Source organism: Aythya fuligula, chromosome 4 (assembly GCF_009819795.1).
Source record: "Aythya fuligula isolate bAytFul2 chromosome 4, bAytFul2.pri, whole genome shotgun sequence".
In the NCBI taxonomy this organism is placed as follows: domain Eukaryota; kingdom Metazoa; phylum Chordata; class Aves; order Anseriformes; family Anatidae; genus Aythya; species Aythya fuligula.
Genome location: NC_045562.1, coordinates 69,809,659 through 69,831,694, shown reverse-complemented (window position 1 = coordinate 69,831,694; position 22,036 = coordinate 69,809,659). Strand labels below are relative to the sequence as shown.

At 37.2% G+C, this 22,036-nt stretch overlaps 1 protein-coding gene across 1 annotated transcript in view; it reads left to right on the top strand.

The window, feature by feature from the left end:
* Window positions 1–22,036, top strand: part of UVSSA (UV stimulated scaffold protein A) — a 50,665-nt gene extending 28,629 nt beyond the window's left edge. Inside the window, exons 8-13 of the mRNA XM_032187110.1 lie at window positions 6,935–7,112; window positions 8,072–8,224; window positions 11,246–11,429; window positions 12,274–12,385; window positions 17,330–17,513; window positions 21,672–22,036. Of these exons, the coding sequence (XP_032043001.1) occupies window positions 6,935–7,112; window positions 8,072–8,224; window positions 11,246–11,429; window positions 12,274–12,385; window positions 17,330–17,513; window positions 21,672–21,765 (905 nt within the window). The 3' untranslated portion in view covers window positions 21,766–22,036. The remainder of the gene's footprint in view (window positions 1–6,934; window positions 7,113–8,071; window positions 8,225–11,245; window positions 11,430–12,273; window positions 12,386–17,329; window positions 17,514–21,671) is intronic.

Below are 22,036 nucleotides of genomic sequence, written 5' to 3'. Positions count from 1 at the left end.
ACATGGATAAACTCACAGTTGTAGCCACTCATTGAAGGAGTGGGATTTTTACAGCTTTGGTATTTTCTCTAACCATTAACAGCCTGTACTGGGAATAACAACAACAAAATATGTGTGTGTGTTTATATATATATAAATATATATAAATATATATATATATATATATATATATATATATACACACACATACTGTATAGACTAACAGATTGCATTTCTACAGTCTGTTGATTTTCCAGTTAGGTATTTCTCTATCCCATGTTTTTTAATGGTATGCATGAAAATCTGGAAATCACAGGGAGAAAGCACAAACTCTGTGCGCCTAGTGTTGAGCACATCTCTAATTACAGCATCTAAATGTGTCTGAATACTTAGCGAAAGACTTGTTTTCAGCCCTTACTAGTCTTTCAGGAAAATAATTTGTTTAGTTTTCTATTATTAGGACTGATTGTGGTTCCCTGGTGGTAGGCATATTTGCAAAACTTACTGAAATCATTTTGAAATGGCTTTTGAAGTGGTTCCGTTTACATCAAGCCTAGGCCTCCACAGGAGAGAGCTTGTTTTTCATGGTAAGACTTAACTCAAGATGAGTCAGTGCAAGTAAGGGAACACTGATGTGGATTTGGTACAGCAGCTTTTGTTGCCAACAGGTTGCAGTGTTTCATACAAAACAAAAGGTGAGTTTATTCGGGGAGAGATGTATGTCTGAAGAGCAGCTCAGCAAGTTGTTTCCATCAGCTACAGGCCAAAAAATGTGCATCACTGAAACTAACCAAATGATTGTGTCCTACCTCAACTGTAATGAAATGTTTTTGATGGCGTTAGTATTTGGGAATGAAGTTGCTGAGGTGCTGCTGGCTGTTGAATTACTAAGTAGAAACACATGTGATGGATAAATGGAAATCAAAAATTACACTTAAGCTTTTATTTAAATGAGAAGAAATGAAATAATGGTTTCTTAGTTTTTCTGGGGTCTGCTTTAAAAACCTAATGGCTTTTTAGTCTGGTTTGATTTGTCTGTTCTCCATACCTTGGAAACTTCCCGAGGGAATTTTTCCTACAGGTGAAGAACATGGAGCATTGTGCTCTTTCATGTTAGGCTAAACAAGGACTTTTTAATGGAAAAAAACTCAAATCAGGCTTTGCAGGAGGAAGGACAAACAGAATTAGTTACTTTCAGCTTTTGGTAATCTGTGAAATTTGGATCCCCTTTCCCAAATTCTAAAAAAAGCAGTTCACATAGAGTTGTGTTTCTTTCCCTAAATGGGAGCCCAGTATTTAGAATAAGATTTATATTAATATTGCTAGAAGTGCTTTAATATAAATCAAAGTTGTTACATGATTGAAATAGCATGCATTGTTTTACTATAGATGTGTAGATAACAAATATCAGCACTGGAGTTAGGACCCTGGTCCTGATCTGCTATAATTGGATATGTGACATACAGTCTGAATGTTTCTTAGCATTTACAACATTAGAAGTATTTAATTACAATTTTACAGGTGAGATAACCTCATTATATTAATATTTTGAATATATCTGTATATAGACAAACATTCTATATAGCTACGCTTAGGACAACAATTGAGTAAAATTTTGATAATACAGTATTTGAAATGAAGATAATTGCATATTTATGGAAAAAAGCATTCCAATAAACTACTTCTACATCCATGTAGAAGTATCGATTGTAGATGTTTCTTCTGATGCATCCTAATCAGTAGATTCTGCAAGCCCTTCCTCACTTTCAAGCAAGGTCCTTCTATGTAAATAAGTTTCACGGGAAATCTGACAGGACACAGCATCCATGGGATGCCTTCTGAAGTTAGAAATTAGTGACTGTACAGGATGCTGATTGTACTTCTGAATTGTTTGTGATATTAGTGTACCTGGCAGGAGCTGAGCAATGGCCAGGGATTGTAAAAGGATAAGTAAGAAGCCTGAAAGATCAGGGTGTGAGGAATAGAAAGATTTTAACCTAAATACTGCTACTTTGATTTATTCTGATTCTTAATTATGATTTCAAAACATCTGTAATAAGGGTTAATTAATGACAATTATCATTATAACAAATTAGCATGATCTATAATATAAGCCAAACAAATACTTTAAATACTTAAACACTTTATGTAATGTTAATGAATTTTGTAGTTAACTAACTTACCTTTTTTTCTTTGAATGATTTGAATTTCGAAATTTGGACTAACAAAGTAGAACTTGAAAATTTCTCAATAAATATAAACGAATGTGCGTGCGTTAAAAGGCAGCTGTGGGCATTGATTTTGGTTGTTTAAAATCTTTGGTTATAAATTCTTGACGACTTTTTGAAAGCAGTGTAATTTATGTAGAAACAGTAATGTGCAGCTGACCATGTGGTAAGTTGCCTTGGGTTGTGTGCATGGCTCCCCTGTGTTGTGAGACTTCTGCTGAAACCACCTCTGGCATTTCAGCATCCTCCCCCAGCAGCAGCAGTTTGATTGGTGGCTTTCAAGGGTAAGATAAGAAACTGTATCTGTTACTCAATTTTCAAATTAATGAGGAAGTTTCCTACCACAAAAAAAAAAAAAAAAAAAAAAAAAAAAAAGATAAATGTTGTAACCTGTTTATCCCTGTATGAAGACTTTTTAGAGTTTGCTTATAGCATCTAGTAATAAGAAATTTCTCATTCTCCCAATTAAAAAACCAACTGAATATTCCTTTAATTTGTAATGGTTTCATAATGATCAGTTGTCTGGCAGGGGTGACTTACATAATTCAAAGTTTCATCCCTTATGGATAGCAGAACCAGAGATAATGCCATCTTCCTACCACGTCATCACCGACGGTAGTTGTGTTCATGCACACGGTTGTGCTTGGTGAGAGATAGCAAAACTGGCCTGAAACAATGAAGCTGTTCGGAAGCTCTGCCCCAGCTGTTGCCCTAAACTCTCTGGTCTGTAAGTCCATGTAAAGTAAGCTTTTCAAGGTTACTTAACAGGAAAGCTTACTGTGGCTCTTGAATAAAATGCATTCTGATTTTTTCATTATGAGAACAGTAGAGAGTAAGTGTGTAAATATTGTACCTCAATTGCTAGATATTCTTGACAGTTTTGGAGTTTTTCTGTACTAATACAAATCACATGCATTCGGCTTGACTAAGATTCAACGAATGGAAAACAGAAATTGTTGTATTTTTTAAGGAAAGTTGAAGTCGGTAGCACTTGTTTATATTCTATCTCCGTTTTTTCAATTAAACTTAAGTGAATCTGAAGTAGCTAGATTTCGTCTAAATCCACACAGCTGAGGAAACCTGTGCTCGCTCTTTCTCTGAATTTTCACTGAGGGGCTTTTATCTCCCCCTAATCCCACCGTTTCTGTCAGGACATAATCTCTTTCTCAAATTTACATTTTAATTACAAGGCCAGCTGAACTAGCTAAAATCAATAATGTCAGCATTCAGCAGCCTAACTTCAGCTGAAACCCCAGCCTCTCTCTTTCCTTCTATCGATTTGTCTTGTGAACACGGTCTACTTTATTGCTTCAGGCAAATAGGTGCCATTTGGTCAATTTAAACAAAAAAGGGGATTTGAACATTTTTATGATTCTTTCTAACAGCTGCTATTGGAACAATTTGAGCCCAGGTACTGTACTTGCATTAAAGAAAACGCACAGAGCAGCAGAATTCTTAAGAGCAATTTTACTTTGAAAACGACACTTAATCCCACCTGTGTCTTAAAAAACAAAACAAAACCCACCCTGACATTGGATGCCATTCTGATAGCCGTGTCTGTGTGGTGACTCTATCTGGTTAGCAAGAACTAATTTTATAAACAGAGACTTAAAAAAAAAAACAACACAGACAGTAGAGGTGATGTAGCAAGGTATTTACTTTTAGCCATTTTTCTGTTAATGGTTTAAAATAAGAAATCAATGGAAAAAATAGTTTTTCTTGTAACTCTTAAGAATTCCTGTATTGATCTTTTGAATGTGATTTTATCTATCTAAATGTCACATTGTCCGTTTATCTCGTTTCTATGTTGCTGAGTGCTTGTCTCTGCTGTGCTCCTCCTCTCTCCCCCCAAACAAAATCAGTGTATTGTATGAGCAATCATGCTTTCCATAAACATCATAGAATTTTTTTTTAATAAAACAAGGATTTTCTGAGAATTTTTGTCACATATGCACATATTCTCTCTGAAGGAGCAATAAAGGTGTGGTGAGAGATGTATACCTGCTTTTTTATTATTATTATTATTTAAAGGCAATTTGCAAAAGGTACACAACGCAAGCGCTCTCAAAACATTTGGTTTGAACAGCTCTTTTCAGAGAGGCATTCTTGTCATTAAAAAAAAAGAACAAAAAAACATTTAAATGCTAAATGTTTAATATGCAAATACAGTCCAAGCATTACAGGTACGGTCTGTCACATTTTTCTCAGCTAACCTTGTTGTCCCCAAAGGCTCTGTTTGCTTGTAACTGTTCCTAACATAAAAGGAAGCTTGCTCATCTAAATCCTGATGCTTTGAATTTATAACAAAATACTTCAAGTTAATTCTGTTTCACTTCTGTTTCACAGAGCACCTTAGAAGGGCTTCTTCCCTTTCTGTGGAAATGAGAGAAGCTGAGGTGCAGTCCTATCCTTCCTGCCTACCAGATAGATACATTCAGAGTTATTGCCTTCAGTGAATTACTAACTACTGTTACAAAACACTTTTATGGGGGCACCATTATACCTCCTGAATGGCAAGTCCACAGCTGAATAAATTGCATGAGATCATTTCTTTTGCTATTTATCCTAGATATTCCTCTGCTTATGCTATTATCTTAGATATTAGATATATCTAATATCCTAGATATTCCCCTGCTATTATGCATAATTATAATTTGTTATTACTGGTCCTTCTGCTAATTTTGAGGCTGTTTTCTAATGTATCGATTACTCTTTTAAATGATTAAAAAAAAAAAGAAAAAACAATGCGATGTTCTTCAAAGGCTTGTTGACTTTAGGAATCGAAGTTAGACAACAAGGTGAATGTGACGTTCTCACTTTCATTAGAGAAGATGATGTGGGCATGGCTGAGTAAGAGTGTCTGTAAGTCCTTATTGACTGCTGGTGGCTAGTACTCTTTTATCCTCTTCTCTGAGTCCTGCTTGCTTCTTTCTCTTGTCTTGAAAGGAAAGGTAAGCCATCTGCCACAGTTGTTACTGACCTCTGCCCTGCATCTGTTCTTAAAACATTTTCCTTTGCTGTGACTAGCATAAACCATACTGGAGAGAGACGTTGTATTCAGAAGATCTGGGAATGACTGAAGTGAGCATTTGCTGTATACAGCAAAGTTGAAAGGCCACACATATGCAAGCCAGATCCAGTTGAATGTCTTCTTCTCTTTACCCCCTCTTTATTAGGAGCTTCAGCTTTGTGGAGGTTGAATTGGAATTGTTGGCTCCCTGCAGACAGAGGATGTCCATGGGCTGGGTTAATCAGGGAGCTGCCAAGGCTTCCTTCTATGCCCTGAGCTTGGAGCCTTCAGAAAGGAGGAGGAGATGTCATTCCCTGCATAAGGACTCACCTCCTGGTTTAGGTACTTGGAAAGTATCAGCTCATATTTACCTAGGGGGAAAATCTAGGTCACCAGCTTGTCGCTTAGTGGTCAGGTCACAGATACCCACATCAACTTTTCTGGTTGATATCTTGTGATACAATTAATAACTAACAAAACAAATTATCCAAACAAGAATACGTCAGGATACAGCTTCAGGGTTGGGGACTCTCTTGCTTCAGGATTGTCTAGAAGGGGGCAAGAGATGGAAGGAAAGTCCCAATTTAATAACAGCTAAAACATGTCAGGTAAACACAGGTTGCTTTTGGTAAGAAAGCTGAGAATATTTGCTGAAAATTTTAGTCGTGTGAAATTGAGATTTTTTTTGTTGATATTTTTTGGGTGGGTGGCATTTCAGCCAATTCTTTAATGAAAAAGCTTTTTGGAGGAGAAGATGCTATTATGTCAGTGTGGGGGATCACATCTCTCCCATTTTAGCTGTCGTTGGCTGAAAAGTTCTTGTAACTACTGCCAGCTAATGGAGTTGCTTCTCTAGCTCAGCTGGTAGAGGCATGTGCTGTCTGACTGCTTGGTCTATCTAATTGCATCATTACAGTCCATGCTGATGGTCTAATCGAGCTGTATAAATTAATTAACTTGGCCCACCGAGCTGCTGCTGCTGTACTTCTGTGCCTGGTAATGCTTTGCACTGTGGGCTTGTTCCTCAGGTGTCGCTCACCCATTTACTGTCTCTTCAGAGTACCCTGTGGCTGTACCGCTGTGCTGCTTGGATATTTTATCTTGGCAAATTTTATGTTTTACTATCTGAAAGAAGAATGCTCCCTAGATAATTCTGTTTGAGGTTGTATTTAGGAATTAAAACTGAACTATTCTCAGTGGTGCCTCTTAACAACAGGAAAAAATAAATATTTGGTTTCATAGTTTCAGCTCTGAAGGGTGAGTATGGTAACCAAGAATCACCAAAGCACAGGGATGTGCCTCACACGCAGTTTTTCCACCAGGTGTGCTTCCGTGCCAGCTGTGCTGTGCGGTGATGGTTCCCGTTCTAGAAACTTGAATACAAAATGCATCGTCACAGTTTAGGCAAATGTGTATTGTTAAAGTTTTGTTCTTCCCAAGATGAAGCATGATCACTCTTTGTTGTCACACCATGTCATAAAAATTTACAAGTTGATTTGCTGTACTTAGTTACTCAGTATGTTTCTGTTCAAAAATAAGAAAAAATTCAGAGATAGAAATACCACTCTGTCTGTGAGTGGGATTCATGTCTAATGCAAATTGCAAAGACAGCTTTCTGCATGTAGTGAGCATTCTGAGCTGCTTTGGCCCTGCTGTGAAGCATTAAGGGCAGGGGAAGTAAACCTCAAGCAAAACTCAACACTGGGTTCTTTTGCAGGGCTAGAGCCTCAGTCACCCCCAAAAGCACCAGTGAGGAAGACGCCAGCAGGACCAGCTCCAGCCAGCTCCCGAGCCCAGCTGAAAGGGAATGAAGATGAACTTGACCCAACCTGTGCAGCTGCAACACTGAAACTCATCAGAGACAAACTACCGAAGTTAACACCTCCTCATGCCAGGTTATTTTCATTTTAATTCTTATGATTTGTAGAAACCTCTTGCTCTTACTTGTGTTTATTAGTCACAAAAAAAATACGGAAGAGTACTCCTGGACTGGGCAAGCTAAGGTTTAGTCTATCTTGTTCACATTTTAAAGTTACATTTATTTTACTTTGGGGGTTTGTTAGTGATTGCAGTAGGCCCTTAAGGACTCTTTTACTAATCACTTGATTTAGGTTTGATTTGTGTAAGTGGCCCCTGTGAAAAGATAAAACATTATCCCCTCTCCTAACCAACAAAGCCAGCCCCATTTACTGGGGGATTTTTCAGTTTGCAGCTAAACAGAACATATCCTATGCTAAGTTAGAAAGTAGTTTCAGAAGTCTCTTGTTCCTAGTGACTTAAGCTATCTATCAATGCTGTTTGGAGGCATGTTCTACTGATTCCAAAGACGTATTTGTTGTCAATCCTATTCAAAGCTTGGTGAAATTCTTGTTTAACATCTATCTGTGAGTCTCTGGGGGATAAGTCTGGAGTAATCTACTTAGTGGTGTGTTCCTAAAAAGACACTTCTGTGTTGTCCGAAAGAAGACACTTTGCTAGGTTTTGAGGGCTTTCCCAAACTGGAATGTGATCTCAGAAAGAGAAAGGGGTTTACTTCATTAGAACTCCAGAATTTGGAATAACCAGGTATATGTTTTGAAAAAGTGTACATTTTTTTTTTTTTTTACATTTGTAAAATTAAAGCTAATTTTTAAAAAGTTAATCTTTCAGCTTCATGATGCACTGTGCTATGCTTACATTGTGTGATTTTACAGTCTGTATCCTTTGGGGTGTGGGGAAAAAAAAAAAAGACAACCCTGAAAAGGTAGTTGTAGTCCTAGATCTAAACTAATATTAGTGGTATGAAAAACTAATGTAAACAGAAAAAGCTGTAATTGTGGTTGTTCTCTATTGACTTTTCATCATTTTTCTCCAGCGAGTCTGCATCTACTGAGCCAGCAGCTTCAGAAGAGCCTGACAGTAAGAGAAGAAAACTAGAAGAGGAAAGAGCTAAAGCTCCCCTCATGCCTTTTGGGTTAGATCTTCACTACTGGGGACAGGATCAGCCAAGCGCTGGGAAGATTCTCAAGTAAATGCTCTTTTTCTTTTAAGACAAATTAAACAAATACACAGATTTACTTTTACTCAAGTAAATGCTCTTTTTCTTTTAAGACAAATTAAACAAATACACAGATTTACTTTTACTCAAAGGTCATGCAGTGGGGTGACTGCTATTTCTTTTGATAATTACTTTTTTTCTTTTCTTTGTGTTGTAGGACCCATAATCAAAGTCAGAAATTCTACCTTAAAGCGGTATTTGTTTTGAGAAGATGTGGTACTAATTAAATGTCCTTTGATACTTCAAAGCACATTTTTTCTGCTCTTTTCATGTTTGTGTATTATTTGCAGTATGGCAGCACTTAGTCCAATTTAAATCAGTACCTGATTCTGTGAAGTGCTGTGCAAGTCCATGATAGACAGTCCCTCTGCTGGAGGCTTCACAGTCTAAATAAATAACAGACAAGGTAGGAGAAAGACCAGGGAGGTGTCATGGATATTTTTCCCGACTTTACAGAGTGGTGACTGAGGAAATTGATGTGCTTGTTCAGTCACAGAAGAGGAGGTGGCAGTTACAGGATTTGCATTTCAATCTCTCACTTCCCGTTTTTGTCTGGGAAGGTTCTGTGTTTCTTGGAGATGAAGCATTGCTGGTTTGGGGAAAGCTCTAGGAATGTTGGGGAGAATAGATTAGAGGTATACAATCACAACTTGTTTCTGGCAGTTTGTTTTTAAAGTCCATTTTTTAGTACTAGCATTTTTATATGAAAGTTGGGTTGCAATGTCTTTCCTATGTGTATAAATTCCATACAAGTCCACCAGAAACTTAGTATCAGTGTGTACCATAGTTGGCTTGAATAAGGCAAAAATCATTGACTGGCTGAGTTGCAAATCAAATTCGTATATTCTCAGCAGTATTACTTTAACTTAGTTTGTTTTCTTACCAACACAAATCAAATAAAAACCCCATAATCATTATATGGGCTGGAGTAATGCTGTGCAAAAAACAAGCAAACAAAAAAAAAACAACACAGAAATGGTGCTTCAGTGTGAAACCAAGGGGTTCACTTCACCATCGTCTCCACATTTTGACACAGAGGAATTTAGATTTTCATGACAAGGTCTACCCTGCCTGATGACATGTAAATTTTTTATTCCTCACTTCATGTCTTCACAATAGCTAGGTGTATTTCCACACTTTGGAAATGAGCCTAATTTGCTGATTTTCAGTGCATTTTTAAGATAATACCCCCTCAATTCCATCAGTTAGATTGGTTTGGGTACATTTCACTCTATCTTAATTTAACTATAAAGAGACAGTGTTTGCAGAAAGGAACAAGGGCAAAACTTTTCACCAGTACTTGATTGTATAAAATGCTGAATATGTTTTAAATTATTGAAAACAAGTGAAATTTGATACATAACAGTGCTTTAGCACAGATACTCCAAGCTTTGGGCTCTGTCTGGTGAGGTGTAAGCTCTTCAAAGACTGGTTACGATTTTCAGCAAGGCTTTAAGAAGCATTTGTCTGTGCTAATGCCAAAAAGGTAGTAAGGCTTTATTTTATATTGCAAATGAGTTATTCAAGTCATAAGTAAAATCAAGCATATTTCACTGCCTGTCTGCCTTGTGCTGTACTGTTTTATTTTTATGCTTCCCATTAAAATAGAGGGCACACTTCTGAACCTTATGGTCTATAACTGCAGATATGCCAATCTAACCAAAGATAATTTAAGTAACTGTGCGCACACAATACCAGTGACCCCTGGGTGTAATATGTATTTATTGAAAAATTAAGATAGTCATTGACCAACTCTTAACTTTTCTATATGCACACATACTATCTTACAGAGATGCCTAGAAACAAAACAAAACAAAAACAAACAAAAAATAGAAAATAATGGAGTGTGTATGGAATTTGCATTTTTAAAATCTGAAATGGAAAAGTCTTTCCCCTTCACCTATTTAACGCTATGCCTCCCAACAGCACGTATGAGAAAGTCAGATTTTAAAATGTTGACAGTGAGACTGGCTATCGGGAAGATTGTTTTTCAAATACTTCTTTTTCAGCTGGTGTGAGTAGGAGTGAGGTGTTGGGCTTCTGGCTGCTCATCTGTTCCCCTACTCATGCCTCTTATGAAAAGATTTTATTTGTCACATACATCTTTTTTCAAACAAAAATCTGCCTTTTCAAAGCATTGCTTAAATTGCACCATGAGATCCTTACTTCCCTTCTTTCCCATTCCCTGTGTCTTTTGACGCTGTACTAATCTTTACAGTAGAATAATGAAGAGCTTATTTGCCTATATATGTCTGTAAATGTAGGTAAGGTTCTCTAATTTTAAAATAGATTTTCAATGGACTAGCTTAATTTCCTGGAGGAATACCTCATAAGTTTCTCAGAGTTATTAATATGATATAGAAGAACAGCCCACGGAACCTAGAAGAAAAAAATTCTGTAAGACTCGGCAGAGGGTTTGCTCTTTTCCTGGGTATCAAAATATTGCCACATGCCCTGATTTCAGCTCCTGCTTCTCTGCTGCTACAGGAGTACAGCTGTCAGGAATAAGATCAGGCAAGTTAAGATCAAGCTGTTTCCTCCCTGATCTATCTTCCGTGACTCACAGTAGAAGTATTTTTTTATGAAGAATATTAATACAGAATTACAAAATTATTCACTGAAACTGGGTATTGGATAACTGACTCTCAATGCCATGTCACCAGCTAGGGCTAAGAGTGGTAGAAGGTGAGCAGATTAAACAAGAACTTGATGCTAGTCAGGCTTTGGTAATATTTTAAAAAACATCATCATCATAAGGCAATCTTAAGAAAGAAAGGGAGTCTTAAAAAAGAGTGGTAGATTTTTATTTTTTTTCTAGCTTGCTGATAAAGCTTCCCCTCCTTGTAAATGCAGGTTTACCCCAGGATTATGCTGGCTCCTTTATGTGCTTTCTACACGCTGAACTTGTGTCTGATGCAGGTGGCTCAGCGAGCCTGGACAGGAAAGGCACAACATTTCTATAGACAAATACATTTTTTATTGTTTTCCCAGATTTTCTTCTGAGCATCGATTTTGGGCACCCAGTGAAGTAGAGGAAGAGGTGGAAAATAACGAAATAGCTGAAATGTTAAAAACTAGATATATAACATTTGCTGGCAAGTTTGAACCAGTGAAGCATAAATGTCGAGCACCAATGCCTAATGGAAGTCTGTGCGAAAGACAAGATCGGATTAAGGTAGGCACCGAGTAACATAACTTCCTGGATATGTGCTGTATGGAGAGGATGTCATTAAAACATACCTATAAACGTTAATTTTGCACTATAAATACGACTCAAGGGATTGAATGAAAGTTGTTTCTGGAGAAGTTTGCTGTTGCTGTGTGTTTCGCATAGGAAGCGTCCTTTCTGTAATGAAGTTGTAGACATTTAAAGAGCGCTGAAATATTTCTGGCATTCATTGTAGATATTTATATTATTATTATTATTGTTATATTTAAGTACTTTACAGTACAAAGCAGTGACAGTTTGTTGCTTAAAAATTTTCCTTGTTTGGAGCATATTTGACACTAACAGTTTTTAGAAACATGAGTGTTTGGGGGGCAAAGAGATTTTATTTACAAATTAGATTTTATGAAAGCTAAATGATGTACAACCTCAAAGCATGAGCTCTACTGAGGAGAGATCCTTTGTGTAAATACTTCGTTCAATATCTCTGTTTTTCTTGTATTTGAGATTGAAGGTTCTGAATGCACTAAAGTACTTCAGATGGGTTTGTTATGTGATAAGGATGTAATGTAGACAACAAATATGATGTAGGATGAGCACCCTTGTTCCAGACATGACAGGTTGTGCTACCTGTTCTCTTGAAACCAAATATTCATATCACAAAGAGATTGTTTCTTTGAGATTCAGAATGTATTCAACACATGATGCTTATGGGATCCTGATGCCTTCTAAGGAGGACTGGGGTTCAGATGTACAGTTTTATGACTTGATTCCAGGCATAAGCTATGCTGGATAATGTGTAAACATCTTTTTATTCCGAAGTTTTGAGATTTTTTTCCCTTTCTTTGTGCAGTGCCCTTTCCACGGAAAGATAATTCCTCGGGATGAGCGTGGGATTCCTGTTAATGCAGAGGACAGAGACAGAGAAGAAAAGATGCGGTTTGAGAAGCAAGCAGCTGAGCCAGGTTTGTGTCTCCATAGCACCTAAAAACAATGTCAAAATATTAGATAGAGGTGGGAGCTAAACATATTGGGCTTTTTTCAAAGATTATTTTACATGTGCTTACATACACTATATAAAATATTGACAATATCTACAATATATTTACATATTTATATTACATTATTTACAGTATCTACAGTGTCTACAATTGGACAACAATCTCAGTACACAGTTGGACATCAAATGAGAGGTTATATGGAAGAAAACCTAATTCTTTTGTTAAAAAGGCACAGGTTGAGATCCACAGAACTGGATCATATTTCTGTTTTGCTCCTAGCTCCGTTCTCTCATTTAAATTCCTGTTGATTTTAATTTTCAGATCATTTGCAATGATTCTTGCTTATCTCCTAAGTATGGATGAATGTATACACAGAGTAAGGTTAACTTTACGTTGTTCTTTATTTTCTGTAGTTCTCATAATGTTCCTAACACTTCTCAAGCGGACAAATTATTTTCTTTATCACAAGGAACATGTATATTGAAGGCAATTAAGCCTATTTCCTGGGAGATGCTTGACTGTAACTATTCCCACACCTTGGCAAAATAAGTTGTCTAACTTCGCTGGTCCCTAACAGTTGTAGTTTATGTGATGAAATTTTAATATTATTAGGACTACTCCAAATATTGGCAGAGTGTTTTTGTTGTCACAATGCAGGCATTTATTTTTCTTATATCTTCTCATTTGTATTTACATGTATTTTAGAAGGAGAATTCTTGTCTTCCTTATGCTTTCTTTCTGTGCTGTGCTACAAAGTACTCTGACTTAGGGAAGCACTTGCCTAGAATTCTGTTGGTGTTTTATTCAGTCTGGTAGCAGACACAGTATTTGGAATGGGCTTGAGAAAGGCAGCAAAAGAACCTGCGCTATTTAATTGTTTACTGTTTAATACACAATATTCTATTTTGTTCTTGAACAATGGGGATGGACAACTAAACTAATAGTCTGAACCTTGTATTCTGGCTACTGCGTTCAGGTAGGATGCTCTGAAGGGAAGACCTGTCATTCCCCAAGATTATTGTACCATTTTTAGGTGAGATAAAGCTCTGGACTGTTAGGTAAGCCATGCAGGCAATGAGAAGGGCAGCAACCAATGAACACACAGGCAAGAAGACTTCCAAGGAGACTAAGGGACTTCTTTTTTTCAGTGGTACAATTAAACTCCATTAGCAATAGACAGAAGGTAGATTTTCATAGATCCCCAAGAGGATATCTAGAATGAAGCAAAAGGACGTTGATGCACTACAAAGGAAGATGGGAGAGAGGGATCTATCCAGCAAGACATAGTGTATAGCTGGAGGGAACAGATTTGTTTTCAGAGGTGTTATTTACTCTGCCTTCCCCAGGTGTTAGTTGTCTCTGTTTAAAACTAGTCTAGGTGAGTACTCTGCATTCTAATTAAACTTACCCTTAGGCTTTATCACTTCGATACCTTGCAGTATGGTCCCTTAAGAAGAGAGTTGGTAATTTCTCTCTTAAGCTCTGGCTGACTTCTCACCAGTTTCATAATTATGTATATTATGAGTGAGGGTACTGAGTTTTTCACAAAAAATGTGCATAAAGAATAGTGATTGATCTGTTATCCAAAAAGGTCAGTGATGAATAAAGGTGCATTTAAACATATAATCAATCCAGCCAGTTTCCTGTGATAGAGGTTCAAGTGACAGTGCTTGGGCATTACCAGCACCCCACGAAAGCAGCAGTCACTGAACACATTTTGGTGTCCCCAAGCGTCAAGAAGTGCTGCGTTCACAGGCAGTTTCCATCATTTTCCAAGTAGAGTGAAGTGCTCTAAGCTGGCTTCCAACCAACAGTGGAAATACAGGAAATGTAGTGAAGACAGGCCAGGGGCAGGGAAGTTGTGCTAAAAAGGAAAGTTCCCAACTCAGTTATGACAAACTAAACCCACCAAATTAAGCTATGAGGTGTTCTTGAGGGACTAGTTTCAAACTGGAAACCAATACTTTGGTATAAAAATCACTTGCGCTGAAAAATATTGATTTTTTTATTTATTCTGTGAAATTGCCATTGCTCGAGGCTAGACATAATACTTATTTTTATTACAGTGTCAGCACGGTGTTGTTAGAGGCTTCTCACCTCTGGCCCACAAGGATGTGTGTGTTAGTCCCAAACCAGTGTTGACATTGCTGTGTTGCATTATTGAGTGCCGTCGTTAAGCTGAGATGTCACACAAAGGTCCATCCTGGCTGTCTGGGGAGATACTGAGCAGGCTACAGCACTTAATTTATTGGACAAAACCTTCAAGGTTTCTAAAGCCATATATACACCAGATGTCACTGAATACTTTTATCCACTGCTTTTTGTTTGTTTCTTTTCTTCCTGTGCCTTGGATTTTTTATATTTATTTTATAATATTTTCAGTAACCTTTTCAAAGTTTTTTTTTGTTTGTTTGGTTGGTTGGTTTGGGTTTGTGGTTTGGGGAGTGGAGGGAGGGTTATTTTTTTGTTGTTTCTTTTTTTTTTTTAGCTTAGACTTGAACAAAGTGCTGCTGTGGAAAATGTACAAGTAGAGAACCACAGTAAGTGCTTTGATCATATGATTGAAAACATCATTTGCTAATGATGACAGCTTGAAAAATGCCAAACATTAAAACTGGGAGATCAGTTTTGTAATGAAATTCCACAAACATTCTTCCTATGTCTTTTTCCTATTGGACGGTAGGTTAATTTTATCCTTACATGGTTGAAGAGGAAAACAATTCTGTAAAAGTAACATAGTTTGTGTGATAAGGCCTTGTGTTTTGACAACACTGTCACTGATATTATGAAGCATTTTTCAACTTAGTGTATAAAATTTTGAATCCTAGCTAATGTCCACAAAATGGTGCTTTGGGCTCTTTGGTCTTGAAACAATGAATCATAAGGGATTAAGCTGACCTGCTAATCTGCACTGTTCATCCTTTTCCAATAGTTCGCACACAGGAGCAAATTAAGTGCCTATTTTTTGTGTCAACCCTGAAGAGTATCTGGTTTTTCAGCCCTTAGTGACTTGTTAACAAACAGGTATCAGGACAGGCTGGTGAAGGCAGGCCGCTGGCCAGTCAGATGTGAAATAGCATCTCTTTACTAACTACAGTATTGATTCCCGCCTACCCTTGCAAACTGTGTAATTTTCTTTTCCCTGCTGCTAAACTCAGTAACAATGTATGAAGAGCTTTAGGGGCCCATCAATGCTCAAAAAGGCTGCTCTTCCCTGGCATTCTATTGATTTTTCTCAAAGGCTTTTAAATTGCTCCTTCATTTTACTCAAATGCTCATTTCATCTCTACTGGATGCCGGCATTTTTTCGTTGTGTTTAAACAATTGCTCCATTCACTGGGTTCCTAAACTGTGACGCCTTCTTATTACTGGGAGATAAACTGTTTAGACAGTTTTCCTTAATCTTGGATTAATCGTTCCTGTATCTGAATTGTGCTGTTCTGTATTCCTTCACCTCCAAAAAAAAAAAAAAAAAAAAGACACCAAAAGAACCCACCTCTTGAAGTCTCACGATCTATCAAGTATATGTGCTCTATTTTCTCCCTCTATACATCTCCTGCTCAGTTCCTACGTAACTCCATTTTCGTCATTTTTTTTTCTGTGTTGGATTTTAACCTGTCTTTGCTTTCGCATATCATACTAGTAGGTTACATCTAACTATTCCTTGGAAAATTGCTCTGGGATTCCTAAACACCGTGTTCTTAAGTGCCTCTGACCTTCTTGAAATGTTGTTACTGATATTTGTTATGCTCACTGACCAGCTTGGTGCAGAAGTGAAGTTGTATTGTCATTTAGCACCGCATATTCTCCCATATCTGCATAGATTTTAAATAAGAGAAGTTTGGTGTTTCAGTTTCTGCAGGCAGCAAAGTCAGGCTGACATACGTGAAGCTCTATGACAAATGATTGGCAATTAGTGGTTATTAAAAGGAGGAATTCTGACATTGATGCTGAATTTGGACAGTGTTACTCTCAAACCATGTGCTCAAAATGTTTAAAATGTGGAACCATTTTCTTAAGTTTGCATAGGTCAATTTTCCTACGTGAAGATATCTGTCCTTTAGACACATTTTTTGCTTATTTCTACTTTTATTTTTCATTCTTCTTGTTCTGCTGTGCAAGACATAATACTAATGATGAAAGATGACTGCTTCCTTGAAATTACAGTCTAAATCATTTATGCTTATTCCCATGGTAGCAACTGTGATCAGACTCCACTCGCGGTGGGTGGTTGGATTCTGAAGCATTGAGAATTTGATAAAACCATAAAACAAGTTTGTGAAGAGAGAAATTCGCTTGTGCTATTGTCAAAATAAAAACAAAAAACAGTTTTACTTAGATAATTAAGCTGATGAAGTGCGGAATACTTTGAAAAAATTATCAAATGTAAAATTGGGCTTATGCCAACAGGGTTCTTTTTGTCATATTCAAGAATGCTTTTAAAATATCAGATGAAGAAATGTTAAAATATCATCACCCCGCTCTACTCTAAAATTGACAAATTCCGTATTTTTTATTTTTTAATCTTATTCAGAATTTATTTCTGGAGGTAAGTACCACAGCTACCTCGTTGGCACTTTGCTCAGTTTTTAACTGATGATCACTGTGTTTATGTCATGCATGGAATAGCTTCCTTGAAATCTTGCTACTGTGCTGCTGTAAGAGCTTGTCTTTATACAGAACAGTTTTGTCTACAGCAGCTAGTAGATACCAATCCCAGCCTGGCAGGGCTTTTTCATCAAGGTCTGTGGTTTTGACTAATTGCCTTATCCTCCCTCCTTTTGTGTATGCAATTTACAGCACACTGACTGTTGTTGCCTGGTAGTGGCAAGAACTTTTACCTTAGGAGATTGCACGTTCTTCTTAATTTTGAAGTTTCAAAGTGCATGTTTTTTTTCTTTTAAACAGAGTGGCGAGATCCAGAATTCATGAGAGAAGTTGAAGCAGCTACAGGAGTGGATCTTGGTTCCTCTAAAAATGATGGGAAAGGAGGGAAAAAGAAAGGGAAGAGGAAAAAATACCCAAATCTGACAGACCTGAAGCAGCAGGCCAACACTTCTCGTTCACGGCTTGAGAAGAAAGTCTTCAATAAGTAAGATATTTACTTTTTCTAATGTCTGCTAAATCGTTGTTTCTCTTTGTTACAGCAGTGTTTTCCCTTTCTACATTAACATGCGCTTAGCAAACAGCTTTCTTTGCCAATGGCAGAGCACAAATGCCTTTCATGTCTCTGGAGGGCAGGGACTAGCAGGTAGTGATGACCAGGGTTATTTCTTAGGAGTTGATTTGCAACTAATTCAGAAAGCTTTCCCTTTTGGCCCATCGCTCATCTTTTTAAAAACCTGTAATTGCTGTAGTGGTTTCTTTGGATGATCATTTGTTAACCAGATGGATGCTACTCTGTGTGTGCATAACGTACTGAATCTGAAAAGAAAATGAAGCGTTCAGAGTGACACAACTTATGGCACCAGACACACACTGGAGTAGTGTAGATGAAGTGAAAGTGAAGGGATTTTTTTTCCTTTTGAAAGCCCAAGGCGAGCTGTCCTGAGCAGTACTTTAACAAAAGCATCTGTCAAAAACCCTTGGCAGTTGCCCTCAAGCCTCTGGTATATGTTCAGAGACATTCCCAAACTTTTTACTGCCACTTCAGCTTCTTTGCTCCTGTGTATTTTTCCTCACTCTGGTATATACAAAACTTGTAGCCAGGTGTGATGCACCACTTTCCAATCCACACCACGATTCTTTTCATGTGTTACTCAGACATGCTGCCAGTGCATTTTCTTCTCCTTTGCTGAGAAATGCATTAAGAAAGATATTTGGATCTTTGTGTTACGCTCCTTTTTCACTTAACCTTTACCATCCCTTGTTAATATCAGGGGAGTGGAACCTGCTGCACATCTCTTCTCTTTTCAGTGGAAGAGTTTGGAGATGAATGCTACCTGTACCAGAGACTTGCAGACATGGTGTTCTCAGGATCGTGCTGTTCCTATATTTCTCCCTTTCCTCCTAGCACATGTGCAAAGAGTAGCTCCAGGCCTTCATTTAGCCAGAAAGCAAACTATTTGGGCTGCAAAGCAGCAACACTCAGAAGCGTTACGATCATAAAATAATCATAACTTCCACATACTGAAGTCTAAACATGAATGCACCCAAGGTCATTTATGCACCCTTACCTTTATTTTTAAAAAATGTAACCAATAGCTACTTATTTGTAAGAAAGCTTGGTTTCTCTGAGATGCAGTTTAATGAATTGATTATTTAGGTCACTGAACATTCTCACAATTTCACCTTGATAGTTACACAACTTTCTAGCTCAAGGTAAAAAGAGTTCTGAAAGTCCAGGTAGTTTGTTAGTAATGTGGTTCTGTTGAAGCAAGAATATTGCAGAAAAGTAAAGTAACACAGGGTTGCTACTGTAAGCATGGGACCAAAGTGGTTTGCAACATGCCTGCCTCTCTCATCGTAGGCTTGTGAATGTGATGTTTAAGTTCATGAAGTTTTAAAACTTAAGTTTTTAAAATCCAGAAGTTATCAGCCAGCTCTCTACCCCAAAATCTACAGTGGTACAAAACATGAACCTGCATTGCTAAAATGCTTCAAGCCACTGTTATTTGGGGATTATTAGTTTGAGGTAACTTGAATATCTGTAGTAAATATGGGCATTGTAGAAACCTGTTGATTTTTTTTTTTTTTATTACTCTACAGAAGAAATTACTTTTTTTTCCTTTCTGAAACAGAATTTACTTCTAGGAAGCTTTCTCATGCCATCCTGATGGACACTCAATGACATTTAGAAATTTCAGACAGGTGTCCGTAACTTAGGTAAACAGATGAGAACTTTAAAGGAAGTAAACTAGCTCAGATGCAAGTGGGATTTTACAATCCCCCCACCCCCAGGCTGAATGGATTTTAGAACATCCATAGCACTATATGTCTGCTCTGTTATGCCATTTCTTATATCTAGTCTTGGTTAGATGTGGCTGCAACATAAATTTGTCCAAGCATGCTCTGGTCTTTATCCTACAGGAAGCAGCTGCAAGTGTTTAAAGAGTTTCACATGTTAAAGTAGTATTTAAAGCAAAGTAAGCAGTGGAAAGTTGTCAAATCAAAAAAAAAAGAAAAGTTATAAAATCATTAAGTTATTTCCTAAGCATACTAGATGAGTTGAACAACATCTAAAACACAATATTTGTTTAAAATCCATTTTCCCTTTTTCTGATGTAATAGTTACAATAACAAAGCCAACTCCATGTTGCTTTTTATTACAAAATAACACATTTTCTGTGAAATTCTCAAGTTACTCAATACTAGCTAAAGTCAATAAAGCATACAATTAGAAGAAATTTGTATCAGGTTTAACAATATAAATTGAAAAAGTTGGTTTTGGTTTACTGTGCTTTTTGCTAATGATTTTGAATGTTAGTGCCAGGCACAGGGAATCAAACCTGTCATGTTTTAATAGGTTTCATGCTTTGCAGCACTAAACAAGATGATAACCTTGGCTCCTTATAACAACCCCAAATTACTTGAAATGTATAGGTGATAAACCCAGGCTCTGGTCTGCCAATACAGTTAAGTGAAATTGCACAGAGATCATCAAAGTGGGATCTCATTTCATTTACAGTATCGCACAATCCAGTGGTGCTAATGTAAAACCTACATGACATGAAAGTGTCAAGGCCACTCAGCACTGCTAAAGGCTCACTTTTCTCCTACCAATTAGGCAATATTTGAAGTGCAAAACCATGACCACATTTTCTTTACTCTGGTAACTTTATTGGTAGAATTTTGTTAAAAAAGACCACTTCCAAGGTGTTTTTTCAGAATGCTGTCTTTGATTACAGTTGCTGCTGAGAAAATCTTTAATCCCACCATTTAGAAGCATTATTGAGAAGTATCCTCTGTCTTCAGATGTTTCAAAATTGCTTTTAAAGTGAAGCCATTAAAAGGAGCAGTTTTCTGTAACAGAAATCAACTTGCCTTTCAGAGGTAACCATAGGAGCAGAGCTGGAATAGTGTGTCAGGCCCAATCCTGAAAAAGGCTAGTGCACAATACCTGGTAGATGCCTTTTCCTCATTTTACCAGACACCCTGCAGCATCCTTAGAAGTAGCAGAGAAAGGTAGACTCTGACAACACAGAGTCTAACAGCACTAGACTTGAAACCATCCACTTGGTACGAGAGGACTTGCAGAGTGCATTTCTAGTATAGAAATGGACAGAGACACATCCATGAGTGCCACAGTCCCTCAGATCAAGCCCTTAGCTGCTATACCTTCCAGACTGGCAGAACATCCAGGCCTTTACAGAAGTGTTCAGAAATAACTTCTTGAAAAGCAGCACCAGGGTGACATTTTAACATACCTGCAACTTTCAGCCTCAGATGTTTGGGCTTTCCTGCTAGAAGCTTCCAAAGTCACTGGGGAAAAAAAAAAAAAGTGGAACTCTGGAGTCCAGTAAAGAAAATTTACATCCTGCACTCATCAGCTTCCATAAGCTTTTGTAGGGACAGATACACACAACAGAACATTCTCTTCATTGTTGCTGTGGCCTTCCTTTCTTCTGCTTTCTTGCACCTCTGAAACTGTGAACTCCTTTTTCTGCCTTTCTATTCTGCAATATTAAGTTATTTATCTGCATATACACGTAAGTGTATGACAGTCTTTGCTGTACTCCTAAGATAGTGTTGTGGTCATGGATTAAACAGTTGGTGCTCAAGAGAGCCTTATTACTCTGCATATAGCTGATGAAACTGGGTTTTAAGAACCTCTGGAAGGGAAGTTGCTAAATGAATTATACTTGAACATCAACCACTTCCCATATAAAAACATTCTAAATTTTGCAGGTGGTATTTGGTAAGGGTTTCTGAGTGTTGGCTAGGCTCTTTAAAATCCTGTTAGGTGCTTTTAGTCACTTTTTTTCATCACAGATTGGTTATTTGCTTTTGAAAAAAATAAACTTGTTATGTGTGACTGTCAGAAATAATGCTAGGAGGGTGGAATGCACAGCTATTAAACTGAAAGACTTCAATTTGTTTACTCCTGTTAATAAAATCATTGCTGAATTAAACTATTTGTATTGCTGCAGCTAATTTGATTAACAAGACAAATTTGTTCAGCCTCATCAGTGCAGTGTTCAGAAGCCTGATAGCAATTAATCATAGTTCATTTTTCCCCCAACATTCATAAACAGTCTCTGAGATTGCCTAGAATCAACATAACTGTTTTTATACTTTGTTTCTCTTTCAGAGGTGCTGTGAAAAGGGTGGTGAAAGCAATGAATCAAATGGACCAAAGGAAGCATGAGAAGTTTGCCAACCAGTTTAACTATGCACTGAATTAAATTGTAATAAAACAAAGGGCAAGACGACTAACAAGACTACAACTGCACAAAACCTTTAGCGCAGGCCTTCACCTTTAAACTAAAATATGGTGCTGTATGTATTTTTACTGGGGTTATTTTTTAAATTATTTTCACCTTCTAATATATTTGATAATTAACATGAATTTTGGCAAAGATATGGTGGTATATCATTGAATGCATTTAACAAGTTGATAATTACTTAATATGTACATGAAATAGAACTTATTTTATGATTTGCACATTCTCTGAA